The sequence below is a fragment of the Diceros bicornis genome, chromosome 29 (assembly GCF_020826845.1).
Source record: "Diceros bicornis minor isolate mBicDic1 chromosome 29, mDicBic1.mat.cur, whole genome shotgun sequence".
Classification (NCBI taxonomy): Eukaryota; Metazoa; Chordata; class Mammalia; order Perissodactyla; family Rhinocerotidae; genus Diceros; species Diceros bicornis.
In genome coordinates this window covers 26,254,745-26,274,764 of record NC_080768.1, presented here as the reverse complement: position 1 = coordinate 26,274,764, position 20,020 = coordinate 26,254,745, and the positions used below count along the sequence as shown (strand labels likewise).

The 20,020-nt window shown below is 42.9% G+C and overlaps 1 protein-coding gene across 4 annotated transcripts in view; it reads left to right on the top strand.

Annotated features, from left to right (window-relative positions):
- The first annotated feature begins 368 nt into the window (after window positions 1–368).
- The window catches only part of LOC131393989 (prolow-density lipoprotein receptor-related protein 1-like), a 41,828-nt gene continuing 22,176 nt past the window's right edge, over window positions 369–20,020 (top strand). For all 4 annotated transcript variants that reach the window (XM_058525133.1, XM_058525132.1, XM_058525129.1 and 1 more), the window contains exons 1-13: window positions 369–578; window positions 3,252–3,365; window positions 4,791–4,910; window positions 5,300–5,536; window positions 6,370–6,483; window positions 7,543–7,662; window positions 9,997–10,122; window positions 10,703–10,906; window positions 11,633–11,801; window positions 12,110–12,278; window positions 13,133–13,358; window positions 14,154–14,279; window positions 16,090–16,314. In XM_058525133.1, the coding sequence (XP_058381116.1) occupies window positions 503–578; window positions 3,252–3,365; window positions 4,791–4,910; window positions 5,300–5,536; window positions 6,370–6,483; window positions 7,543–7,662; window positions 9,997–10,122; window positions 10,703–10,906; window positions 11,633–11,801; window positions 12,110–12,278; window positions 13,133–13,358; window positions 14,154–14,279; window positions 16,090–16,314 (2,026 nt within the window). In that variant the 5' untranslated portion in view covers window positions 369–502. The remainder of the gene's footprint in view (window positions 579–3,251; window positions 3,366–4,790; window positions 4,911–5,299; window positions 5,537–6,369; window positions 6,484–7,542; window positions 7,663–9,996; window positions 10,123–10,702; window positions 10,907–11,632; window positions 11,802–12,109; window positions 12,279–13,132; window positions 13,359–14,153; window positions 14,280–16,089; window positions 16,315–20,020) is intronic.

Here is a 20,020-nt window from a genome sequence, read left to right as displayed (position 1 = left end):
GGCTCAGGCCCCGCCCCAGACCTGCAGGGTCAGAGTCTGCGCATTAGGAGATGTCCAGGTGACTCACGTGCACATAAAAGTTTGAGAAGCCTCTAGTTAAGTGTGGCTGACCACCCCTGCCTTGCCCCTAAGTATGGCAAGACCAGGCCCCGAATTAGCCGCGTGTCTGCTGTCGCGTTGCGGGAGGGGGCATGAGCCCCCGCTACTCCTCGCCACTAAAGAGCGGCGGAGAGAGGGACGCGAGGCGCGGCGGTTCTCCCGCAGCCCCGCTCCTCCCGGGCAGCTCTTCCCTGGGAGATTCTCCCCACCCTCCCCGCGCCCCTCACACCTCCACCCAGCCGTCCCCAGTGAGCGGCGGGAGCGGGAGTAAAGCCCGCCCCGGGCGCCCCCTGCGCTCCTCCCCGCCTGCGGTTCCCTCGGGCGAGCGCGGCTCCCGCCCGGAGGCGCCGGCACCCAGCGCAGGCTCTCCCGCGCCCTGTCCCCTCCTGTCCCCTCCCCGGCCATGGAGCCCCGGGCGCTCCTTCTGCTCCTGTCGCCGGTGCTGGCCGCGCTGGGGAGCCTGGGGGGCTCCGGGATCGGTAAGTAGGGCGCCCTGGGGAGAGCGGCACCCCGCGCTGCAGGGGGCAGTGGTGGCGGGCTGCAGGGGCGGCGGGAGGAGGGGAGCTTGGGACACCCTTGCTGGGTGTGCGCGGCGTCCCCCAAGCCCCGGCATTCTGCAGGACCTTTTGTGTAGGAGGGCGAATCTGGGCCTCCCGGAGGGGCCGGCAGGTGAGTCTCGTGGTCCCCTGCTTCTCGGCCCTTTAGTCCCTTATGAGCCTGCCCGGTGGGTGGGAGGGTAGTGGGCTCAGGGGACGAATTCTGTGTCTTTTCCTCTCCTGTCCTCAAGCAGGTGGGAAAGGGAGCTCTTGCCACACCTGAGTGCAGGACGCGCCCTCCCTTCCCCCAACGTCCAGGCCGAGTCCTGTGCACTTTCTAGCCCTGATCTCTACTGGGCCCGCCGCCCGGGTCTACCAGGCAGCAAATTTAGCTTCTTGGAAGCCTCGGGAAGAGGGCCCTCACTCCAGAAACAGCCCAGCGGAAATGGGGCTTGGGCCTCAGGTGCCGTTAGGAAGCAACTTCCTGTGGCACCTGTTGGTAGCACTCAGGTCTAGGCAGACCCCAAGGCAGAGGAGAGCTGAATTGAGGTCCCACCTGACTGAGACACCCACAGTTCCCACAGGGCCAGTGGCTGGTGACCTAGCCAGTAGGAGGTGCCCAGAGTTTGTCAAACCACCTGGGCCTGCAGGCTTGCCATCTCTCAGGACAGGTGCTCCTGATTGGCCCCCACAGATGGAAGGCAGGTTTTAAATCATTTTAACTTATGCAGGCTCTTTCTGGGTCAAGGTCCTGTTAACTAGTTTGGAGGAGGTGCCACTTAACTGAGATATTTGTCTTCCAGGAGAGATTCTAACCCTCAGATTTTTGCCTAACCCGGTGGAGCATCTCTGTTGTGACAAGAAGCCCTTGCTCTGTGTGGTCTGTTTGCACCACTCCTGAAACAAGATTTAAAGTTACTTGTGTTTTTTACTAAGCAGTGGTTTCCAACACCTTCTAGTATGAAGACATCTTTATGATGTCTGTTTTAGAACATCACGTGATCATTGTACTTTGTGTATTGATAAACTATGAGAAATCTACTATAAACTTAATATGTAAATAAATACATTCATAAATAAGTTTCTTATTATTCACAGAAAGCATCTACCTAAATTTGAAAAGTAATGTTTGAGACCCATCTGCAGGTAACATGTAGAATCTATATGCACATTTGGTCTCCAGGCTGAGAATCACCAGGGCAAAATATAGTTCCAGGTGTGACTCACCTAGCAGTGAGTGTCTTTGAGGGCTGGCTGCAACCCTAATTGAGATCCTTCTAGAAGGATCTGCTGGAAGAGGTAGTAAAGGAGTTAATGCTTTGTGAGCATTTATGTGGTGGGTATTGTGCCAAGTGGGTTTGTGCTCATTTAATCCTTGAATCTTCCTCTTAGGATCCCTCATTTACTAGCCTCATTTTATAGACAAAATTAAGTTCCAAAGAGAGGAAGTAACCCTCCCAAGGTCATGTTGTTAGTAAGTGGTCCAACCAAAACTCCAAGCTATGTAGCCTGACAACTGAGCCTGTGCTCCCATATTAGTGATTGCTGACATCACCTGCTCTCAGTTTAATGGTTTTGGTTAAGTCAAGTGAGATTGCCTGGATGGATGTGAGTAGACAGCAAACTTATTAGCTATCCATTAATGATTGATACTTCCTAAGTATTTTATTAGAAATGCTTTTTATAAGCCAGCATTTGAATATCAAACATTGAGTAACTGTGCTGAAAGCAGTCTTAGAGGGATACAAGTAGGACTAAGGTGTGGTCCCTTAGCAAAGAAGGTGAGTCTACGCAATGGCCTTCCATTGTCAACTTCCATTACATATCTTTGCATACAACTTTCCCTTCCATACGCACAAATTGTCCCTGGGAGTAGGAATTGCTGGTCTTCACTACGTCTTTCAGAGACTTCTACTAGTATGGGTCACGTGGCTTATGTTTGCTGGGCATCAAGGATTGGCTTTTTCTCTTTGAAAGTTAGGACAATATAGTAAATTAAGTACAATCAGGCCTTCTTGGTGTTTCCCTCTGAGGACCACATTCCATAACAGGCTTATTTTTGACCATTAATCTTTCAAGGTTGACAAGCACAAGTTCATGACTTGAATAAAACTGATAGTAAAAATCAATCTCATGCAAATAACTAAAACTTACAAATATTTGTAACCAGGTTATTAGAGGCATTCTTATAAAGATGGTATGTAGGACCCAAACCCTACTCTCATTTTAAGACGTATCTACTACACACGTCTAAAAATAAACTAGAGTCAAGTACTTTGGACCTAGACCTCTAAACTTGCAACTCTTCATGTTCTGAGTCTTTGAACCAGAGCTGGAAGAAGTCAGTCTGCCCCATTCTAGTAGGAAAGCAGGGAGGCCAACGACAATACTCCAGCAACAACTCCACGACACTGGAAACAGTGGTTTCCAAGGATCATCACTGGTGAACTCGTGTGGGTTGTTAGGGTACTGAATCCCACTAGCATTCTCCTGGGTATTAGTTGAAGAAAAGTGTCCAAAACGACCTTTGACTGCAGCTTATCATGAAAAGGTGCTCTCTTATACCCAAGGAAGCCAGGAACTCGCATGACTTTGCTTCTTGGCCATCCAATGCAGATGAAGTAAAGTGTAACACAACGAGGCAAGCTGCATGTGGTGAAAGGTGCATTCCTGTGGCCTGGCTCTGCAATGGAGAGCAAGAGTGCCCTGATGGGACTGACGAGCAGTGTGGTAAGCGCTTCCCACTACTGTGTCGGGTACTTGTCCACATCTGGCCCTTATTGCTCTGTGCTCGGTTGGCAGCACAGTTTGTGTGGTTTTCACCCTCTTAGGGGGTATTCAGAAATACTGGGTGTTCTGGGTTGTTGCAGGCTTTCATTGGGTAAGGCCAGGGATGTTCCTTCAAGTGTTGGTAGCACTATTGTCAGAACAAATGTGGAGGGCTCGTTGGGATGGAAAATCCAGCAAAAGTCTGGCTCCTTACTTTAAGTTCAGGCTTACCCATCTTGGCAGTTAGTTAAACTGGAATAATACAGAGATTCCTTTATAGGAAACCCTTGCAGACCCCAACGCACACAATTACTTTTATATACAATAAACTAGTTCAACTTTTATGTGTTTAGATATTATCTGACTGAAAAATAACTTTGTAAATTGAGTACAAAGAAAACTACAAAACCAATAGAAACCAAGTTAGCCATTCGATAAATGTCTTGCTGAAATAAAACTCCAATATTTCTGTGCTAAGAGTGCTCGAAGCCCTAGAAGGGACACCTGAGCACCTGTTTATGAGGAAGCCTCTTAACAGATACCTCACATCCTTGTGCAGTGCATACGTAAGGGGGAATTCCTCATTAAAGGAGGAAAACCCCCAAAGAACTTAGTGAATACTACATTCCTTTTCTCCATATGCACGTTCCTGGGATGGTCACTTACTGTAACTACTTTAACATGAAACTTTGCTATTAAAACATGTAACATTGCAGGTTAGAGTAAAATTTCATACTTGCAGGAATGCCTTGTGTTCTGCCCCCCTTCACTTAATCCCAGCTCCCCAGGTTTACTTGCCAGTAGGCATACATATTTGAAGGTTTAATTAAACCCCAGACTAACAGTTCCCAGCTTGTCCTAGATCTTCTTGTAGTGTCGAATGCCAAAGGAGTTCAAAGAAGTGAACCTATAAAACTGTACTGTCCAGTGCAGTAGCTGCTAGCCACATGTGAGGATTTAAATTTATTTAAATACATTAAATAAAATAAAAAATTCAGTTCTTCTGTCCTACTAGCCACATCTCAAGGGTTCAATAGCCACATGTGACCAGTGGCTACTATTTTGGACCACACAGATATAAAACGCTTCCATTATCACAGAAAATTTTATTGGACAATGATGTTCTGGAAGAACGATGGGGAGGATAAGCTTTATTGATCTGCTAGGTGATTGTCCCTTGGTAAGTAAGGGGTACTGTGTGATATCATCAGGGGTAGTGTGAAAAGGACAGTCAAGTTTAGGGTTGACTCCAGCAGCAAATCAAGAATTAATTATTCTTTTGCTAATGAAAATACTGAATATGAAACCCAAATTTAAAAGCTGCTAGTGTCCTGACAACCACTTCTTCCTTTCTTCTTCTTCTTGAACACTGCTGCTGGCCCGCAGAGGAAATATGTCATGGACACCCACAGGCCTGGCAGTGTGATGATGGGAAGTGTATTTCTGTTAGCTGGCTTTGTGATGGTGTTGGTGACTGCTTAGATGGCTCTGACGAGGTTAACTGTGGTATGTGCAACTTATTTTCATCTTTGGTCCTATTCTGTTTATCAGTACCATTGATTAATATCAACAGTATTAGGTAAAACAAGTCACTCAATAGCCTATGCCATACATGTTAAACCCAGATATTAAATTGTCTCTGGTATTACAGGTGACATTTTACCTACTTCTCCATTTTTCAGAATTACATAAAATAGATTATCAGCTTTATTGACTTTTTAAACTCTTTGGGGTGAAACTTCAGTATACAAAGTTATGGCCATGTCTCCAATGGCTACCATCCCTTTCAGTTCTTGGTTTTCTATAGACTGAATCCATGAGCAAACTATAAACACCTAAATAATAAGTTCATAGTACAGCAGTTCTAGCTCACTGAGCCAACTCCTGCCTTTTAGAGAGATTGACAGTGTGTCCGGCCCAAAAAATCCAGTGTCCAGGAAATTCTCAGTGTCGTGATGCCTGGGAGCTCTGTGATGTCCATGAGGACTGTGATGGGTTTGACGAAGTGCACTGCCCCCGGAAGCATTGCCTGGCTAGGCAGTGGCAGTGCAGGAACAGGGTGTGTGTCATGGACAGCTGGAAGTGCAATGGCATCGACGACTGTGGTGACTCCTCAGATGAGGACATCTGTGGTGAGTCTTGCTCCCTGCCTCCTTTTGTTTAAAGGGAAGGTTGTACTATGTGGGCTGCTTTCTGCAAGTTGCATTTTAATTCCTATGACTGAGACTGCCATCTTATATCTAAAAACAGGATGTTTCCTAGCAATAACCAAGAGTTAGTTATCCATGGAAACATAAAGCAGTCTTGAATAGTGACTCTGCAATGGACACTCGAAGCATTGCCTAGAATGTTTCCACTATTCAGTTATGACCAACGCACAGAACACCTGAGCATCGGTGTCTTAATGAGGCCTCCTAACAGATGCCTCACATCCTTGTGCAGTTCATATGGAAGGGGAAGGGTCCTCATTAAAGGAAGAAAGCCCCCACAAAGAAGTTGGTGAGTGCTACATTTCTTTAGTTTACATACACAGTGCAGTGGAACCTCCAACTTCTTGGTGAACCACAATCCCATTCAGTCTTTCTTTTCTAGAGTTAAATCTGCAATATTGAATATATTCAAATTCTAACATTTTTATAATAAGTATAAGCTTGTTTTTTAGGAGAATACTTCTTTTAGGGCTGGTGTTGACTGACTTTAATACCATTTCAATTAGAACTATTTAATACTAGCTAAATTTCACATTAATGCCATTTCAATCCAGTGCCCAGAGGTCTTAACCTCTTTGTTATCAAGTCTAAAGTCCCAATTCCGTGAAAATCTGGCTGAAAAGATAAAACTTTCTGTCCTACCTAGACTTGCCTTGGGTTTTAGAAATATGACCACCGTGCCCACTGTAAGGGTGGTCTATTTCTACCCCCCACTATAAGTATTAGTGAAAAAGAATGCCTAACTTCCTACACAGATTCCTGTCCAGAAGGCATGGTTAGATGTGATGAAGGGAAATGCATCTTAGAATCCCTAATGTGTGATGGGGAAGCAGACTGCACAGATGGCACCGATGAACCTACCACATGTGGTAAGAAACCAATTGCTTGGCTTAACGTGGGAGTGGGGAGAATAAGATTAAAGAACTCAGTGCCTTAGATATCATAGGGGTCTGCTCTCTGAGAGAATGCTTGGACCAAAACTCCTACATAAGGAGCTATCCTTCAATGATGGATCCCTCACATTTTACAAGTTCCAGCCCTTGGCTCTGGTGTCCTGAGTGTGAGCAAATGTTACCTAAGCTGTAAAACTTTGAGAGTTATTTTCATGTTGAAGCTTTAGAGAAATAGACTAAACACTTCAAACTATATTGCTCCTAAAATTCTGGAATAAAGAATAGAAACTTTGCCACCGAGAAGCGAATCATTTGTTGGGGACAAAATGGCGAATTCTCTAAGGATTTAACAGAGAAAGGAGCTAGGAAGATTATTTCCTGGTGAGGAGGGGGTGGGGCTTCTGAGCAAGCAGCTCCAGCTTTTAAACCCTTGTGTTTCTGGCTTAATCCATAAGTGGGGGTAGAGGGAGAGTGAGCATCTGTCTCCAAGTCATTTTGTCATCTGTCCCCTATTTCCCCCCAAAATCTGGTCTTAGACATGTATGATGAAACCTCTTGAGTACTGTTAAAGGCTGCGAAAGAAACTTTTTACTAAAGGAACACATAAGAAATTCTAAGAACCTAAACAATGGAACAAAGTACAGGTTTCTGGTCCTGTATAGATAATTTATTGGGATTAGTAAATTATTATATCACTTCCTGAGGTAAGGGTCGCAGCCACCATAAATTCTAGACAAAATAGAGAAGAGGTTGCTGGCTCCTCCCTGGGTGAACAGTACACAAACACTTGAAATTGTCCAGACTGTGGGCCTAGAAAGAAATGCCTTGCCCCTGCCCCGTGACTCCTGACTTTCCCTCTTCTACAGTCTTCCCCTAAAGCCTCCATATTCTTAAGTAAGAGGTCAGAGTCAAAGGTTATTCTTAACCAGTCATCTGTTCTCATAAGAGTAAAAAGGGTTGTGACACAACAGGATTTGTAAAACATTTTATCTTTACCGTGTTCAAATGTACTGACCACTGTCTTGTCTCTACCAGGTAAAAACTGCTCTCTGGCCAACGGGGGCTGTGAGGGGCAGTGCAGTGACACAAGCTGGGGTGTCCAGTGTTCGTGTGGGACTGGATGGCAATTACAGCTGGATCGTCAGAGCTGTGGAGGTCAGAATTCATTTGGCTCATCTTTTAAAAAAAGTTTTATTTATTTATTTATTTATTTATTTATTTTCCCCCCAAAGCCCCAGTAGATAGTTGTGTGTCATAGCTGCACATCCTTCTAGTTGCTGTATGTGGGACACGGCCTCAGCATGGCTGGAGAAGTGGTGCGTCGGTGCGCGCCCGGGATCCGAACCCGAGCCGCCAGCAGCAGAGCGCGCGCACTTAACCGCTAAGCCACGGGGCCGGCCCTAAAAAAAGTTTTTATTGTAGTAAAATATACATAACATAAAATTTAGCACTTTAATCATTTTTAAGTGTACAGTTCAGTGGCATCAACTACATTCACAGTGTTGTGCAACCATTGCCACTATCCATTTCCAGAACTTTTTTGTCACCCCAACAGAAACTCTGTACCCACCAAATAATAACTCCCCAGACCCCCCTCCCCCATCCCCTGGTAACTTCTACTGACTTTTTGTCTCTCTGAATTTACCTATTCTATTACTGCATGTAATTGGAATCATACAGTATTTGTCCTTTTGTGTCTGGCTTATTTCACTTAGCATGTCTTTAAGGCTCATCCATGTTGTAGCATGTATCAGAATTTCCTTCATTTTAAGGCCAAATAATATTCCATTGTATGTATATACCACATTTTATCCATTCATCTGTTGATGGTCATTTGGGTTTTTTCCACCTTTTGGTTACTGTGGATAATGCTGCTGTGAACACTGGTGAACAAATATCTGTTTGAGTGCCTGTTTTCAATTCTCTTGGGTACGTACTAGAAGTGGAACTACTGGATCATATGGTAAATTCTATGTTTAACTTTTTGAAGAACCAACAAACTGTTTTCCACAGAGGCTGCACCATTTGACATTCCCACCAGCAAGGCACAAGGGTTCCAATTTCTCCACATCCTTGTCAATGCTTGTTATCCTCCTTTGTGAGAATTGCAGGTCAACGGTTGACTAATGAGAAAATGTTAAATTTAGCATCTTTCTCTTATGGAATTTAAGGGTTTCTTTCATAGAATAAATACGCTTATCACTTCACAGCCATGCCTAGGTCTGTGGTGTGGGTGGTAGGGCAGATTCTGAAATTGGAGCCTACTGTGTGTTATCCTTGCTTTTTCCTGCTGGCTGACCTTCTCTGAGTCACTCAATCCTTGAAGTCGCATTTCTTCCCTTTGTGAAATGGGTTTATTATGCCAGAATGGCTAAAATAAATTTCATATATCTTCATTCTTCAGTAACAATATGAACAGGTTATGGCTGTTGCTTTGTAGCACTTGTCCATAAAAATATGGGACCATATTTTAGGTTAAAATGTGATTAGGAGGGTAAAAGACTTATTGTCTTAATGCTTTGGCCTAAGAGTAGATCAGCCCTGCCAGCCTGAGCCTGGGCAATGACCCCTATTCAGTAGTCCCCTCTCTCTTCGTGGGTTCTACCTGCAGCCCTACAAGCTTGGGTGGGAAGGATAAAGAGGAAAGGCCCTGGTTATTAGACAGCATCAGAGTTACATTTAACAATGACTTTGGTGTTAACAATTCATCAAGAATTGTAATGAGTTTCTTCATTGGAAGTGGGAAGTTAGTGTCTGGTCATGACCTTGGAGGGGTCTGGGGTTTGTACACATGCCCAGGCTTCTGCAGCAGCCTTTTAGGGTTATGGCTCGTTGTGGGGCTTGATTGGCCACTGAGTTTGACTTGTGGCCATATATTAATTATTCTTCCCCTGGGCTGCGAAGGCATTGTTCTACTTTAGGATCCTATGGTTTTGGAGGAATAATGTTTTCCTGGCAATGCCCCCAAGGAACCACATTCCTTCCTGTTAAAAAAAAAAAAAAAAAAAAAATCTCTCCTAGTCCTATGACTCATACTCTACAGGGTCCCTGCCATCCTGCTTTAAGTACTAGGAAAGGATAGTACCTTATCTAAATTCTGCCAGTTATACCTGTGAGGCTTAAGCCCTGTCCATCGTTTTGGATGAGATGTCACATGGCACGGTAGTGAACTCTAGGCCTTAACATTTGTCATTCTGAATTAGGCTCTGGCTGGCTTGACAAGTGACACGTCCCCAAGAATGTTGCTAGGGTAACATAGATCAGTATTCTGTATCAACCAAACATCTAGGGTCCCTATGTGATGTTTCTGCTGAATTACATTCACATGCGTGGGCATTCTGTGGAGGCAAGGAGTGTCTATTCCAGCACCTGCACAGTGACTTCCACATAATGCATGTCTAGTGAGTATCTGAAAAGTGGCCCAAAAAAACAAAAATATTCAAGAGATTGTTCCTGGGTCTTCTCTAACTTTTGGCTCTCTGTCTTCAGATGTAGACGAGTGCTCTATGGCCTACAGTCCTTGTGGTCAGCTGTGTCATAATACACCAGGCTCTTACTCCTGTGAGTGTATTCAAGGTCACCAGCTCTTCAATGGCACCGACTGTCGAGTTATGGGTGAGTTTCAATACTGAAAGCAAAGCCAGCTCCTGCTCTATTTATTCTTAGCAGTAATTATAGATAAAAGTGATATAGATGATCCATTTTAAGGTTTAGTGTTAGAGATGACTTTGTTCTTCCCATAAAGAAGCTGCTATTAATAACATTCCTTGGCCAACTGGAGTGTCAGTTGCTATTAAATATCTTTTAAATGACTTAGTTATTCTATAGGCTCTACAACTAGGTGCTCCAGAGACCCAACCAACATAATCTTAATTTGGCCTGTGCTTCTTTATTGCTGGGGCACTTAATTACATTTGGCTACTATATACAAGGCATGGAGAGGACTTCTGTCTAGCTGGGGAGAAGGGCTGAATCTGAAATCAAATAAGGCAGTAAAGTTCCAAAGATTAGTTTTAATGTGCTCGAGTTCAGAGGAGGAAGAGAGACTTAACGTGGTCAACTAGATCTCTTCTGGATATGCCTCAGTCTAGACTTCAGAGATAAGTGGATTTTGGCATGGGAGATGGGATAACATATTTAAAGAGAATGATGTGAAAGAAAGTTTCAAAGTAATGTGTCCCTACTTCTATTGCAGATGATGCTGTTAAAATTCTTATCGCAGCAGATCAAGAGCTTGGTGTCCTGCATCGAAGAACAGGCAATTATGAGACTCTGATACCTATAAAATCAAGGCCGACTTCTGTTGCATATGATCTTGAGAGAAGCATGTATTTCTGGGTGGATGAAGTCTTAAATGTGTTTGTCCTTGGGAAGCCAAACTCCATTCCCCTCTATCCAGGTATATTTCTTGGTGTTAAGAGGCCTAGTTTCTTAAAGCTACTTAAACATAATGTGAGAAGTGTATGTATTCATCCAGGCACCTTCCTCTGTGACTCACTTGTCATGAATCATGAGAGTACATAGAAGCTCAATCTGAGATAAGACTATGTAGTTTGGCTCTACAGGAGCTTCATAGAACATAACTTGATAATTAAATCACTGTTAAGCAGTACAGAAAATTTGAGTACGTGGGCTCAGGCCAAGGTTAGTCTCAGCCTCACCATTAGGTATGTGACCTTGGGCAAGTTGTTAACTCCTTTGAACTGCCCTCTCTAAGATGAGGGTAATAGCCCTCGTCTCTTTGGGTAAGCGTGGGGATTAATCTAGACAGTGCTGGTAAGGAAGTGCTTAGCATAGATCTGGGCACATAGAAATCCTCTGGTAGCAGTTAAGATGTAGACTTCATAGCAATTCACCTGAAACTTCTGTAATAAATATTGCCCCAAAGTGAGGTCACATTCTCTTGGATTCCTTGGTTCTGCTTCTGCTAAGGTCTTTCTCTTTCCCTCTGCCCACTCTATGTGGGAAACACCTTAGCACAACTCTGGCCCTCACTCCCTGTGTCCTATTTGCCTCGTTGTATAGCTTGAAATCAGATGTAGAAACGTTTTGTCCGAGTCTGTCTTTTCAAAGTAAGATGGGTGTAGAAGAATACAGGAACATAACACTTCTCCTGTATCCCCAGAACTTAAAACAGTGAACAGTATCTCTTTGGACTGGTTCACGGGACAGTTGTATTGGGCTAGCAGCTTCGCAAGGGTCATCTATGCTGGTTTAAGTGATGGTAGAGGCTACGTCAAAATCTTGGAAAAGGATCTGGTGCCAGAGCAGCTGATAGTGTTTCCTGAAAAGAAGTAAGTAGTATTTCTTGGAATATATCCAAAATCATTGGTTATCTTAGATATTTAAGTTGATAAAAGAACACTTCAGCCTTTTCAACCTAGGTCTCATTTGCTCCAAAAATTTCTTAATTTTGAAGTCTAAATTGAATATTATAGAGCCAAACTTTTCAAAGTCTGAGTCTAAGAGAAGAAATATCCAGCATTCTCAGCAGTGCAATGATACGAGGCCTGTGCGAGAGAGCTGAGGGAGCCTGGCTGTTCAGGATAATGTACGTGCAGCTGAGGACTTCTCTAACCCTTTGCACTTTTGCTGTCCTCAGGTACTTGTACTGGGTAAATCGAGGTGAGAAAGGCATGCGGACTATTGAAACTGCAGGGATGGACGGCTCTGATAGGAAGGTGCTTGCGGTTGTGAACATGGAGGAACCTGTGGGACTGACACTTGACCGTGTGATTGGCAGGCTCTACTGGATCAGTAAATTTAAAGAGGTACCATAGATAGGTTAGGAGGAAAAGGGAAACCCTTTCAGTAGGGGCTTGGGGTGATGGTGGGTAAGTACCAAGTTCTCTTAAGTCTTACACCAACTTGGTGAGGTATCTTCTGGCCATGAAAATTGAGAACAGCAAGCTATAATTGCATGGTATGTTTAGGTAGAGCCAGACTGTATCAACATAGGCTTGGAGACTTAGTGTGACTTTCTTAAATACTCTACAGTCAAACTTGGCACTGGAATTTCCTGGTAGTATAGGTCATGTTCTATGTTGTACCTAGGATACAAAACCTTTTTAAGATGGCAGTCCACTTCCTTGAAAGCATGCAGTTACTTAAGTACTTCAGTGTCTGGTACTCGTATTTCTAGGTCTTAATATTCTAGTTTATGTTATCTCATTTTTGGAAGCATCCAACTAAAAGACCAATATGACATGGTGGCTAAAAGCAGAGGCTTGGGAGTCATGTTTTTAAGCCTATGACCTCCAGCTGTGATTTTGGCTACTTACGGTGAGCTCTTTGAGCTCCCATTGCCCTCTCTGAAAAGAGATAGAATGCCTACCTCAGAAGGCAGTTGGAGAATGTAGTGAAAGGATTTGGGACAATGTCTGGATGTGGACAATAAGTTATTGTAGCTACTTGTACAACGTATCTGTGACCCCAGTTTGTACAAGAAGCAGTCCAATCCACTGGCTTTGGTATGAGCCTTCATGAATCCTTAGATGAGTTCATCTCTATCAAGTTGATATCACGTAAAGATGTTGAATCAGTTTCCAAGAAACTGGGGTGCACTGACATTGTCAGCATCTCTGGCTAATGCATCCATGCTCTCATGAGACTCTCTAACCTGCAGTCCATAGAGACGGTAAACGTGGATGGCAGCGGGAGGCACACCTTTCCTGAGGTCTTCTTGGAAGGTGAAGATCCAGTAGGACTAGCTGTATTTGAGAACTCTTTCTTCTGGGCAAATAAAATACAGCTGTTTCGTACTTCACCCCACACCCCAAAGAAGAGAGAGGTGCTGCTAAATGCCTCCGTATCTGCTTTCTCAGTCCTCCACAAATCCCAGCAGCCTAAGAGTAAGTCAACAGCTTGCTTTTGAAATGCTTATGAATCAGAATGCATATTAAATGGAAACTACGTAAATTACTACCTCAGTCTGTTGTTGGAACTTGCTATTTTGAGGCGGGGGAACGTTCTTGGTATCATTTCAGACTTATACAGGACTTCTAAGTAAGATGAACTGAACGAAAACATCTACTGGGAAACTCATTCCAGGCATGTACCTTATGCTTGTCCAATGTAGCAACCAGATTTTTAATGTCTGAAATAGACAAAACAAGGTAGTAAGCTGTTCATAGAAGCGCTAGAATAACTTACTCACTGACAAGTGAATTGATAACAGAAAATTGAACCAAGCCCAGCATCCTGCTTATAGAAGGAAGTCAAATATTCATTGACTAGGAGTTGAAAGCTTTTGTTAATCTGAAATTGTATGTCAGATTCAACTCAGATAATGCTGCTTAAATGGGTCCAAGAAACTAACCAAAGTAGAGAGCCTAGACCGCTATTTCCTTCTAAGAGAGTCTTCCTATAAGCAAGCTAGACAGTCATTTTGCCTTAACTCTAAGGGAGAAGATGCTGTTGGTTGAAGCTTTATTGGCCCGAGCTCAATATAGGTAGGTAATTGTCACTATCAGAAAGACAGGAGACCACAGGCATTCAGAGGTCAGCATGCCTAACGTGGAAGGTAACAAGTACACTGGGATTCCTCTTAAGGCAAAAATGACTTAACTCCCCTTGAGTATTAATTTTTGAACTAGTATGGATAAATAAATCTGAAATTGTATCTACCTGTTTCTATTTTAAAATAGGCAGATACCCAGCATGCGTTCCAGGTTCTTGTAGCCACTTGTGTCTCCTGTCTCCCGTCCATCCCAAGGGCTATAAGTGTGTTTGTCCAGAGGGAATGTTTCTTTTACCTTCTGGTACATGTAATGGTAAGTATGCTGGGTGAAATGGGCTTGGCTCAAGGAGGCACATTCCCTGGTAGGCCTGGAAATAATGTAGCTTCCATTTTTGGATCAATCACTTTTATACTGACAACCTACTTTGATAACAAATTTTGTTATCAAAAGACCTTGATTTTTTTTTTTTTTATTGTGCTAAAATATTTGTTGTTAGTGCTGTGGAGTCAATTCCAACTCCTAGTGACCCTGTGGACAGCAGAGTGGAACCCTGCTCGGTCTTGTTGCACCATCCTCTGACCTTCCGGCCCTATATCAGACAATGCTCTGCTGCTATTCATAGGGTTTTCATGGCCAATTTTTTCTGAAGTGGGTGGCAGTTCTTTCTTCCTAGTCTATCTTAGTCTGGAAGCCTCACTGAAACGTGTCCATCATGGGTGATGCTGCTGGTATTTGAAATCCCAGTGGCATACCTTTCAGCATCATAGCAACACACAGCCGCCACAGTATGACAACCGACAGATGGGTGGGGTGGTTCCCTGACTGGGAAGCGAACCTGGGCTGCGGCATTGAGATCGCCTATTCTTAACCATTAGACCAATCAGTGCTAAAATATACATAATGTAAAATTTACCATTTTAACTATTTTTAATTGTACAGTTCAGTGGCATTAAATACATTCATATTTTTGTGCAACCATCACCACCAGCCATCCCCAGAACTTTTTCATCTTCCCAAACTGAAATTCTATACCCATTCAACAATTACTCCCCATTCCTCTCTCGGCACAGCCCCTGGCGACCACCATTCTACTTTCTGTCTTTATGAATTTGACTACCTTAGGTACCTCATATAAGTGGAATCATACAGTATTTGTCCTTTTATGACTGGCTTATTTTACTTAGCATAGGTTCATCCATATTGCAACGTGTCAGAATTTCCTTTCTTTTTAAGGCTGAATAATATTCCATTGTATGTATATACTACCTTTTGTTTATCCATTCATCCCTCAATAGACTTGGGTTTCATTAGTTTTAAAACAGGAATAAATAGCTTACCCCACTCAGTTTTACATGAAAAATAAATGACCAAGTTGATATAAGAAAGAAATCTATAATCTTATGACTATTGTGTGTTCTGACTTGTTTGTAAGCAGAGCATCTAGTTCAATATTAACATAAGTTCTTCACGTTGCTGTTCCATCTTTGAAACATTAAAGATGGAACATCTTTACATAATCCATTGAACATCTCTATCCAAATTACTTGACTTCTTTCTATAGAACATTGAGGTTTTCAGAGGAACAAATGACATAAATGTGTTCGTGTTCTAACTATCTTTAAAAAATGCAGTTCACAGGGGTAGCCATGGAATGCAATCACGGTGTGATAAGCTTTTGTGCCAAACTCAAGACTTCAGCTTAAATTGTATTTTGAACATTATATATACAGTTAAATACCCAAGTAACTTTTCTTTAAATAGGCAATAGAGTTTAAAATTCTTTGCACTGAGACTTGTGTACTATAAGCAAGGATTTGATGACATTCCTGAATAAAATGGAGCATCACTCCAGCCCTAATCCTCATGATTCTGTGTGAACCTTTCAGCAGAAATTCCAAAGACTTAGTGCCTTGAGAAAACTGAGCAACACTTTCATTTGCCCAAATGACTGACTGCTTTAAGGAAACTAGGATGTTCATGTTGTCTGTGTGCTTCAGAAGTGAACTTGATAAGATCCCTTCCTGTGGGTGCCTCAGCTCGAGGGAGGGGCATTGCTCAAGAAGGGAGTAGGGGGCTTATTTGACAAATAGTCAAGTAATAAGTCTCCTCTTTTCCCTGGTAGAGTTGAAACTTGTATTTTCTTCTGGCAAACATCTCTACTTGTTGAAAGTTGGTTTTATGGGAACTGCTATAGAAAAAACTCTAGTTCAAGAGCATCCTAGGAACATCTATTTACTAGATATTGACTGGAAAAGAAACCTTGTCTACTGGACAAATGCCAAGGGACAGCTGTTCTGCTCAACTGGCTATTCAGGAGAAAAGCAAGAGATTTGGACAGAGCATAGAGGTAAGTGGGAGTGGCTATTTTGGGTTTTCCCCTTTATTTTCTGACTTTAAAATTAGCTAGAACTGGAGCCACTAAGTCCTACCTGTTCCTGATCTGAATCAACCTTAATGCCAAAGAGTGGTCTTAACTAATTTAAATATTAAGTGTCTCTGCTTTACCCTTGTTCTTATGAGGGGCATGCAGAGTTAAAAGGCTACCGTGATTTGGGAAATCCTAGGGTCAGTGGTAAGGTTTTTAAAATTCTATTTTTCTGGCCTGAAGTCTGGGTAGGAGAGAAATAGACCTTAAATACTTCAATTTTGCATTGCAGATTTTTCTTATACTAATTTAGAGGTAATTTGCAATGCAGATTTCAGAGAGAACTAGCAAGATATTTTCTTAATATGGTGATGTATACTTTCTCTCCCCTCCCACACTCCTAAATGCCACACCCTACCCTTAGCTCCCTGTACTCTGCCTAAATGCAAACATCTACTTTGTAAAAGAGAACTGAGACTTGAGCTCTGGGGTGAGTAATTTGATTTCTGAATGTCTGTGCCCTGGGGACTCTGACTACATGCTTTACTACAAGAAGTGCTGTATTGAAATATACATTCCTGAGACATCTTTTAGAGCAGTAGATGCTACCTTGTGGGCAAACACAATGCCTGGCCCCTAAGAGCTTCCAGTACCCTGACCTAGAGAACTTTCAGGAGAAACTGAAATGGGCAGTGGTCTTATGATACATCTAATGACTGTCTAGGAAACCCCTGATTGTGAATTTCTTCCCACTTAATTAAAATGCTACCTTCCCCTCCCTGGGTAATCTTTGCTAATTGGTTTTTGGGTACAATTATTGTATCAAGGATTTATAAGAGGCTGACCATTTCATTTGAGCTGGCTCTTGTATTGAATATTGGTCCCTATGGTAGGTGGCTCTGAAATAATAAATATATATTGTCACTGTCCTCAGTTACTTGCACAGAGCTACTAAGACCTTTGTAATTTCCTGAGTGATAGGAGTATCTGACATAGAGATCCTAAATCTCTTAGAATTTCCTGGGTGATAGGAACAGCTTTTGTTCTAATGAGGCAACTCTTGGTGTGTTCTGCAATGCAATTTCTACCCTACCCAGACCTAAGACCAGAAAAATCTTAAAAACCTTATCACTGCCCCTAGGAGACTGGTCACCAGAAACACCAAGCCATGACTAGAAGCTTAGAACTTTTAGCCACACTCCCCGTTCTCTGGAGAGAGGAGAGGGCCTGGAAATGGAGTTAATAATCATGCCTATGTGAACCCATGTGATGAAGCCTCCATAAGAATCCCAAAAGTATGGGGTTCAAGAGCTTCTGTGTTGGTGAACACATCTATGTGCTGGAGGGAGGTGTACCCCAACTCTAGGAGACAGAAGATTCTGGACTTAGGATCCTTTGGACATTGCCTTATGTATCTCTTCATCTGGCTGTTCATCTCTATCCTTGATATTACAAACCAGTAAACATAAATAAGTGTTTCCCTGAGTTCTGTGAGCCCTTCTAGCAAATTGTTGAACTCAAGGAGGGGGTTGTAGGAACCCCGATTTAGAGCCTGAAGAACAGGTGACAACCAGAGACTTATGATTAGTGTCTAAGGTGGGGACAGTCTTGTGGGACCAAGCCCTTAACTTGTGGGATCTGATGCTAACTCCAGGTAGACAGTGTCAGAATGGAATTGAATTGTAGGACACCCAGCTGGTGTTGCAGAATTGCTTTGTGTGGGGAAAAAACCCAGCCACTTGGTGTCAGAAGTGTTGTTGTATGGGTCAAGGAGACACACAGCAGTGTTTTTCCTAAAGAGTGGCTGAAAAGCTTGACAAAGCCGGGCAGGCCTTTTGTAGATAGTAGTCAGCTTCAGGCGTTCTATCTAGGCCTGTTTACAGATCTCAGGGCCTCCTTACAACCCATGAGATTGCAGCTTTCAGCTATCCTTACATCAAAGTATACTGATGTCAGCGTTGTTTTCTCTTGGGTGTGTTAATCTTGTCCTCATGATGAAAACTGAGGCTGGAAAATACAGATGAAATTCCTAATCAAAAATTGGAGGGCTGCAAAACTCTGCTTTTAAATAGAGTACGTGTCTTTAAGAACCTGTCTAGCGTCGCTCAAAGAGCATTTTGTGACCCTGGCAACTGGACTTGCCACCTTGAATCAGCGTAGTGCCAAGGTTAAATCTTCCTCCAGAGGAGAGCACGCGTTTTCTGCAGATGGCAGAGCCTAGCAAAGAAGAGAGAAGCTGAACAGAGTATGGCCAGTCTGTTTTTACTAACTTGCCAATCTTAAGACACTTCTTTCCTGGGAAGGAGTGACTTGGGGAATGTGGGGAGAATTCAGACGTACAATCCTATGCATGTTCTTCCACATGAAAATGTGAGGAATTTTAGTAAAGGTATGCTCCCACCCTAAGACCCAGGAGTAGGAAGAACTTATAGCACATTAAGCCCTGTGTGTACTGGCTTCTCTATTCTGCCACCCGTGCCCCACTTCCATGCCTTGCCTGTTTGTCAACTTCCCTAGTAGATAACCTTAGAATTCTTATTAGAATACCCAATGGTGTGCTGGGATTTATTTAATGACTGGCTTGCTAAGGGGGAAAAGTGTGCATATATCTACCTACTTATGTTTATATAAAGCTTACTGATATAAAGGATGTGCAACACAATTTACAAATAATAAAATATACAACATTCTTTATTGTAAATTTCATATAGCCAACTAACTTTCACATATTGGCTGCAGATCCAAGAATTCAGAATAAAAAAGCAATGTATAGATCAAGATCAAGATTTAACAAAATCCAGCTATGAACAAATGCTGGATTGCTACCTGATTTAACAAAAGTCTATGACATCATTGACTGAATGTAGTCTTGATGTGAATGTTGTTTGACACTTGTGTTTCTGTAAACAAGTGAGATGAAACTGAAGCAATGAAAACCAGTCATCAATGACATAAATGACTTATTTGTGGAAGTGGATAATAGTGTTCAAATACTAGAAAAATATTTCCTCAATTTGTTGTGGTGTTTAAAATGTAATGGCTGTAGGGGCTGGCCCCGTGGCTTAGCGGTGAAGTGCGCGCGCTCTGCTACTGGCGGCCCAGGTTCGGATCCCGGACACACACCGACGCACCGCTTGTCTAGCCATGCTGAGGCCGCGTCCCACATACAGCAACTAAAAGGATGTGCAACTATGACATACAACTATCTACTGGGGCTTTTGGGAGAAAAAGGGGAAAAGAAGGAGGAGGATTGGCAATAGATGTTAGCTCAGGGCCGGTCTTCCTCAGCAAAAAGAGAAGGATTGGCATGGATGTTAGCTCAGGGCTGATCTTCCTCACACACACACACACAAAAAAATAATAATGTAATGGCTATAGACACAACACATGTAACTTTAATCTGCAATATTAACATTTTCTCTATCACTTTAAGTCTAGACTAGAGGTTGTCAACGTGTTTCTGTAAAAGGCCAGGTAGTAAATATTTTAGGCTTGTTGGGCACTCTGCCATGTGTCTCAAAAGCAGCCGTAGACAATATGTGAATGCCTTGGCTGTGTTCCACTAAAACTTATTTACAAAAACAGACCATAGGCTGGATTTGGCCCAAGTGCTGTTATTTGCCCGTCCCTGGTCTAGAAAACACAACCAAAGCCAACTCAAGCCCTGATTTATAGAGTTTGCCAATTT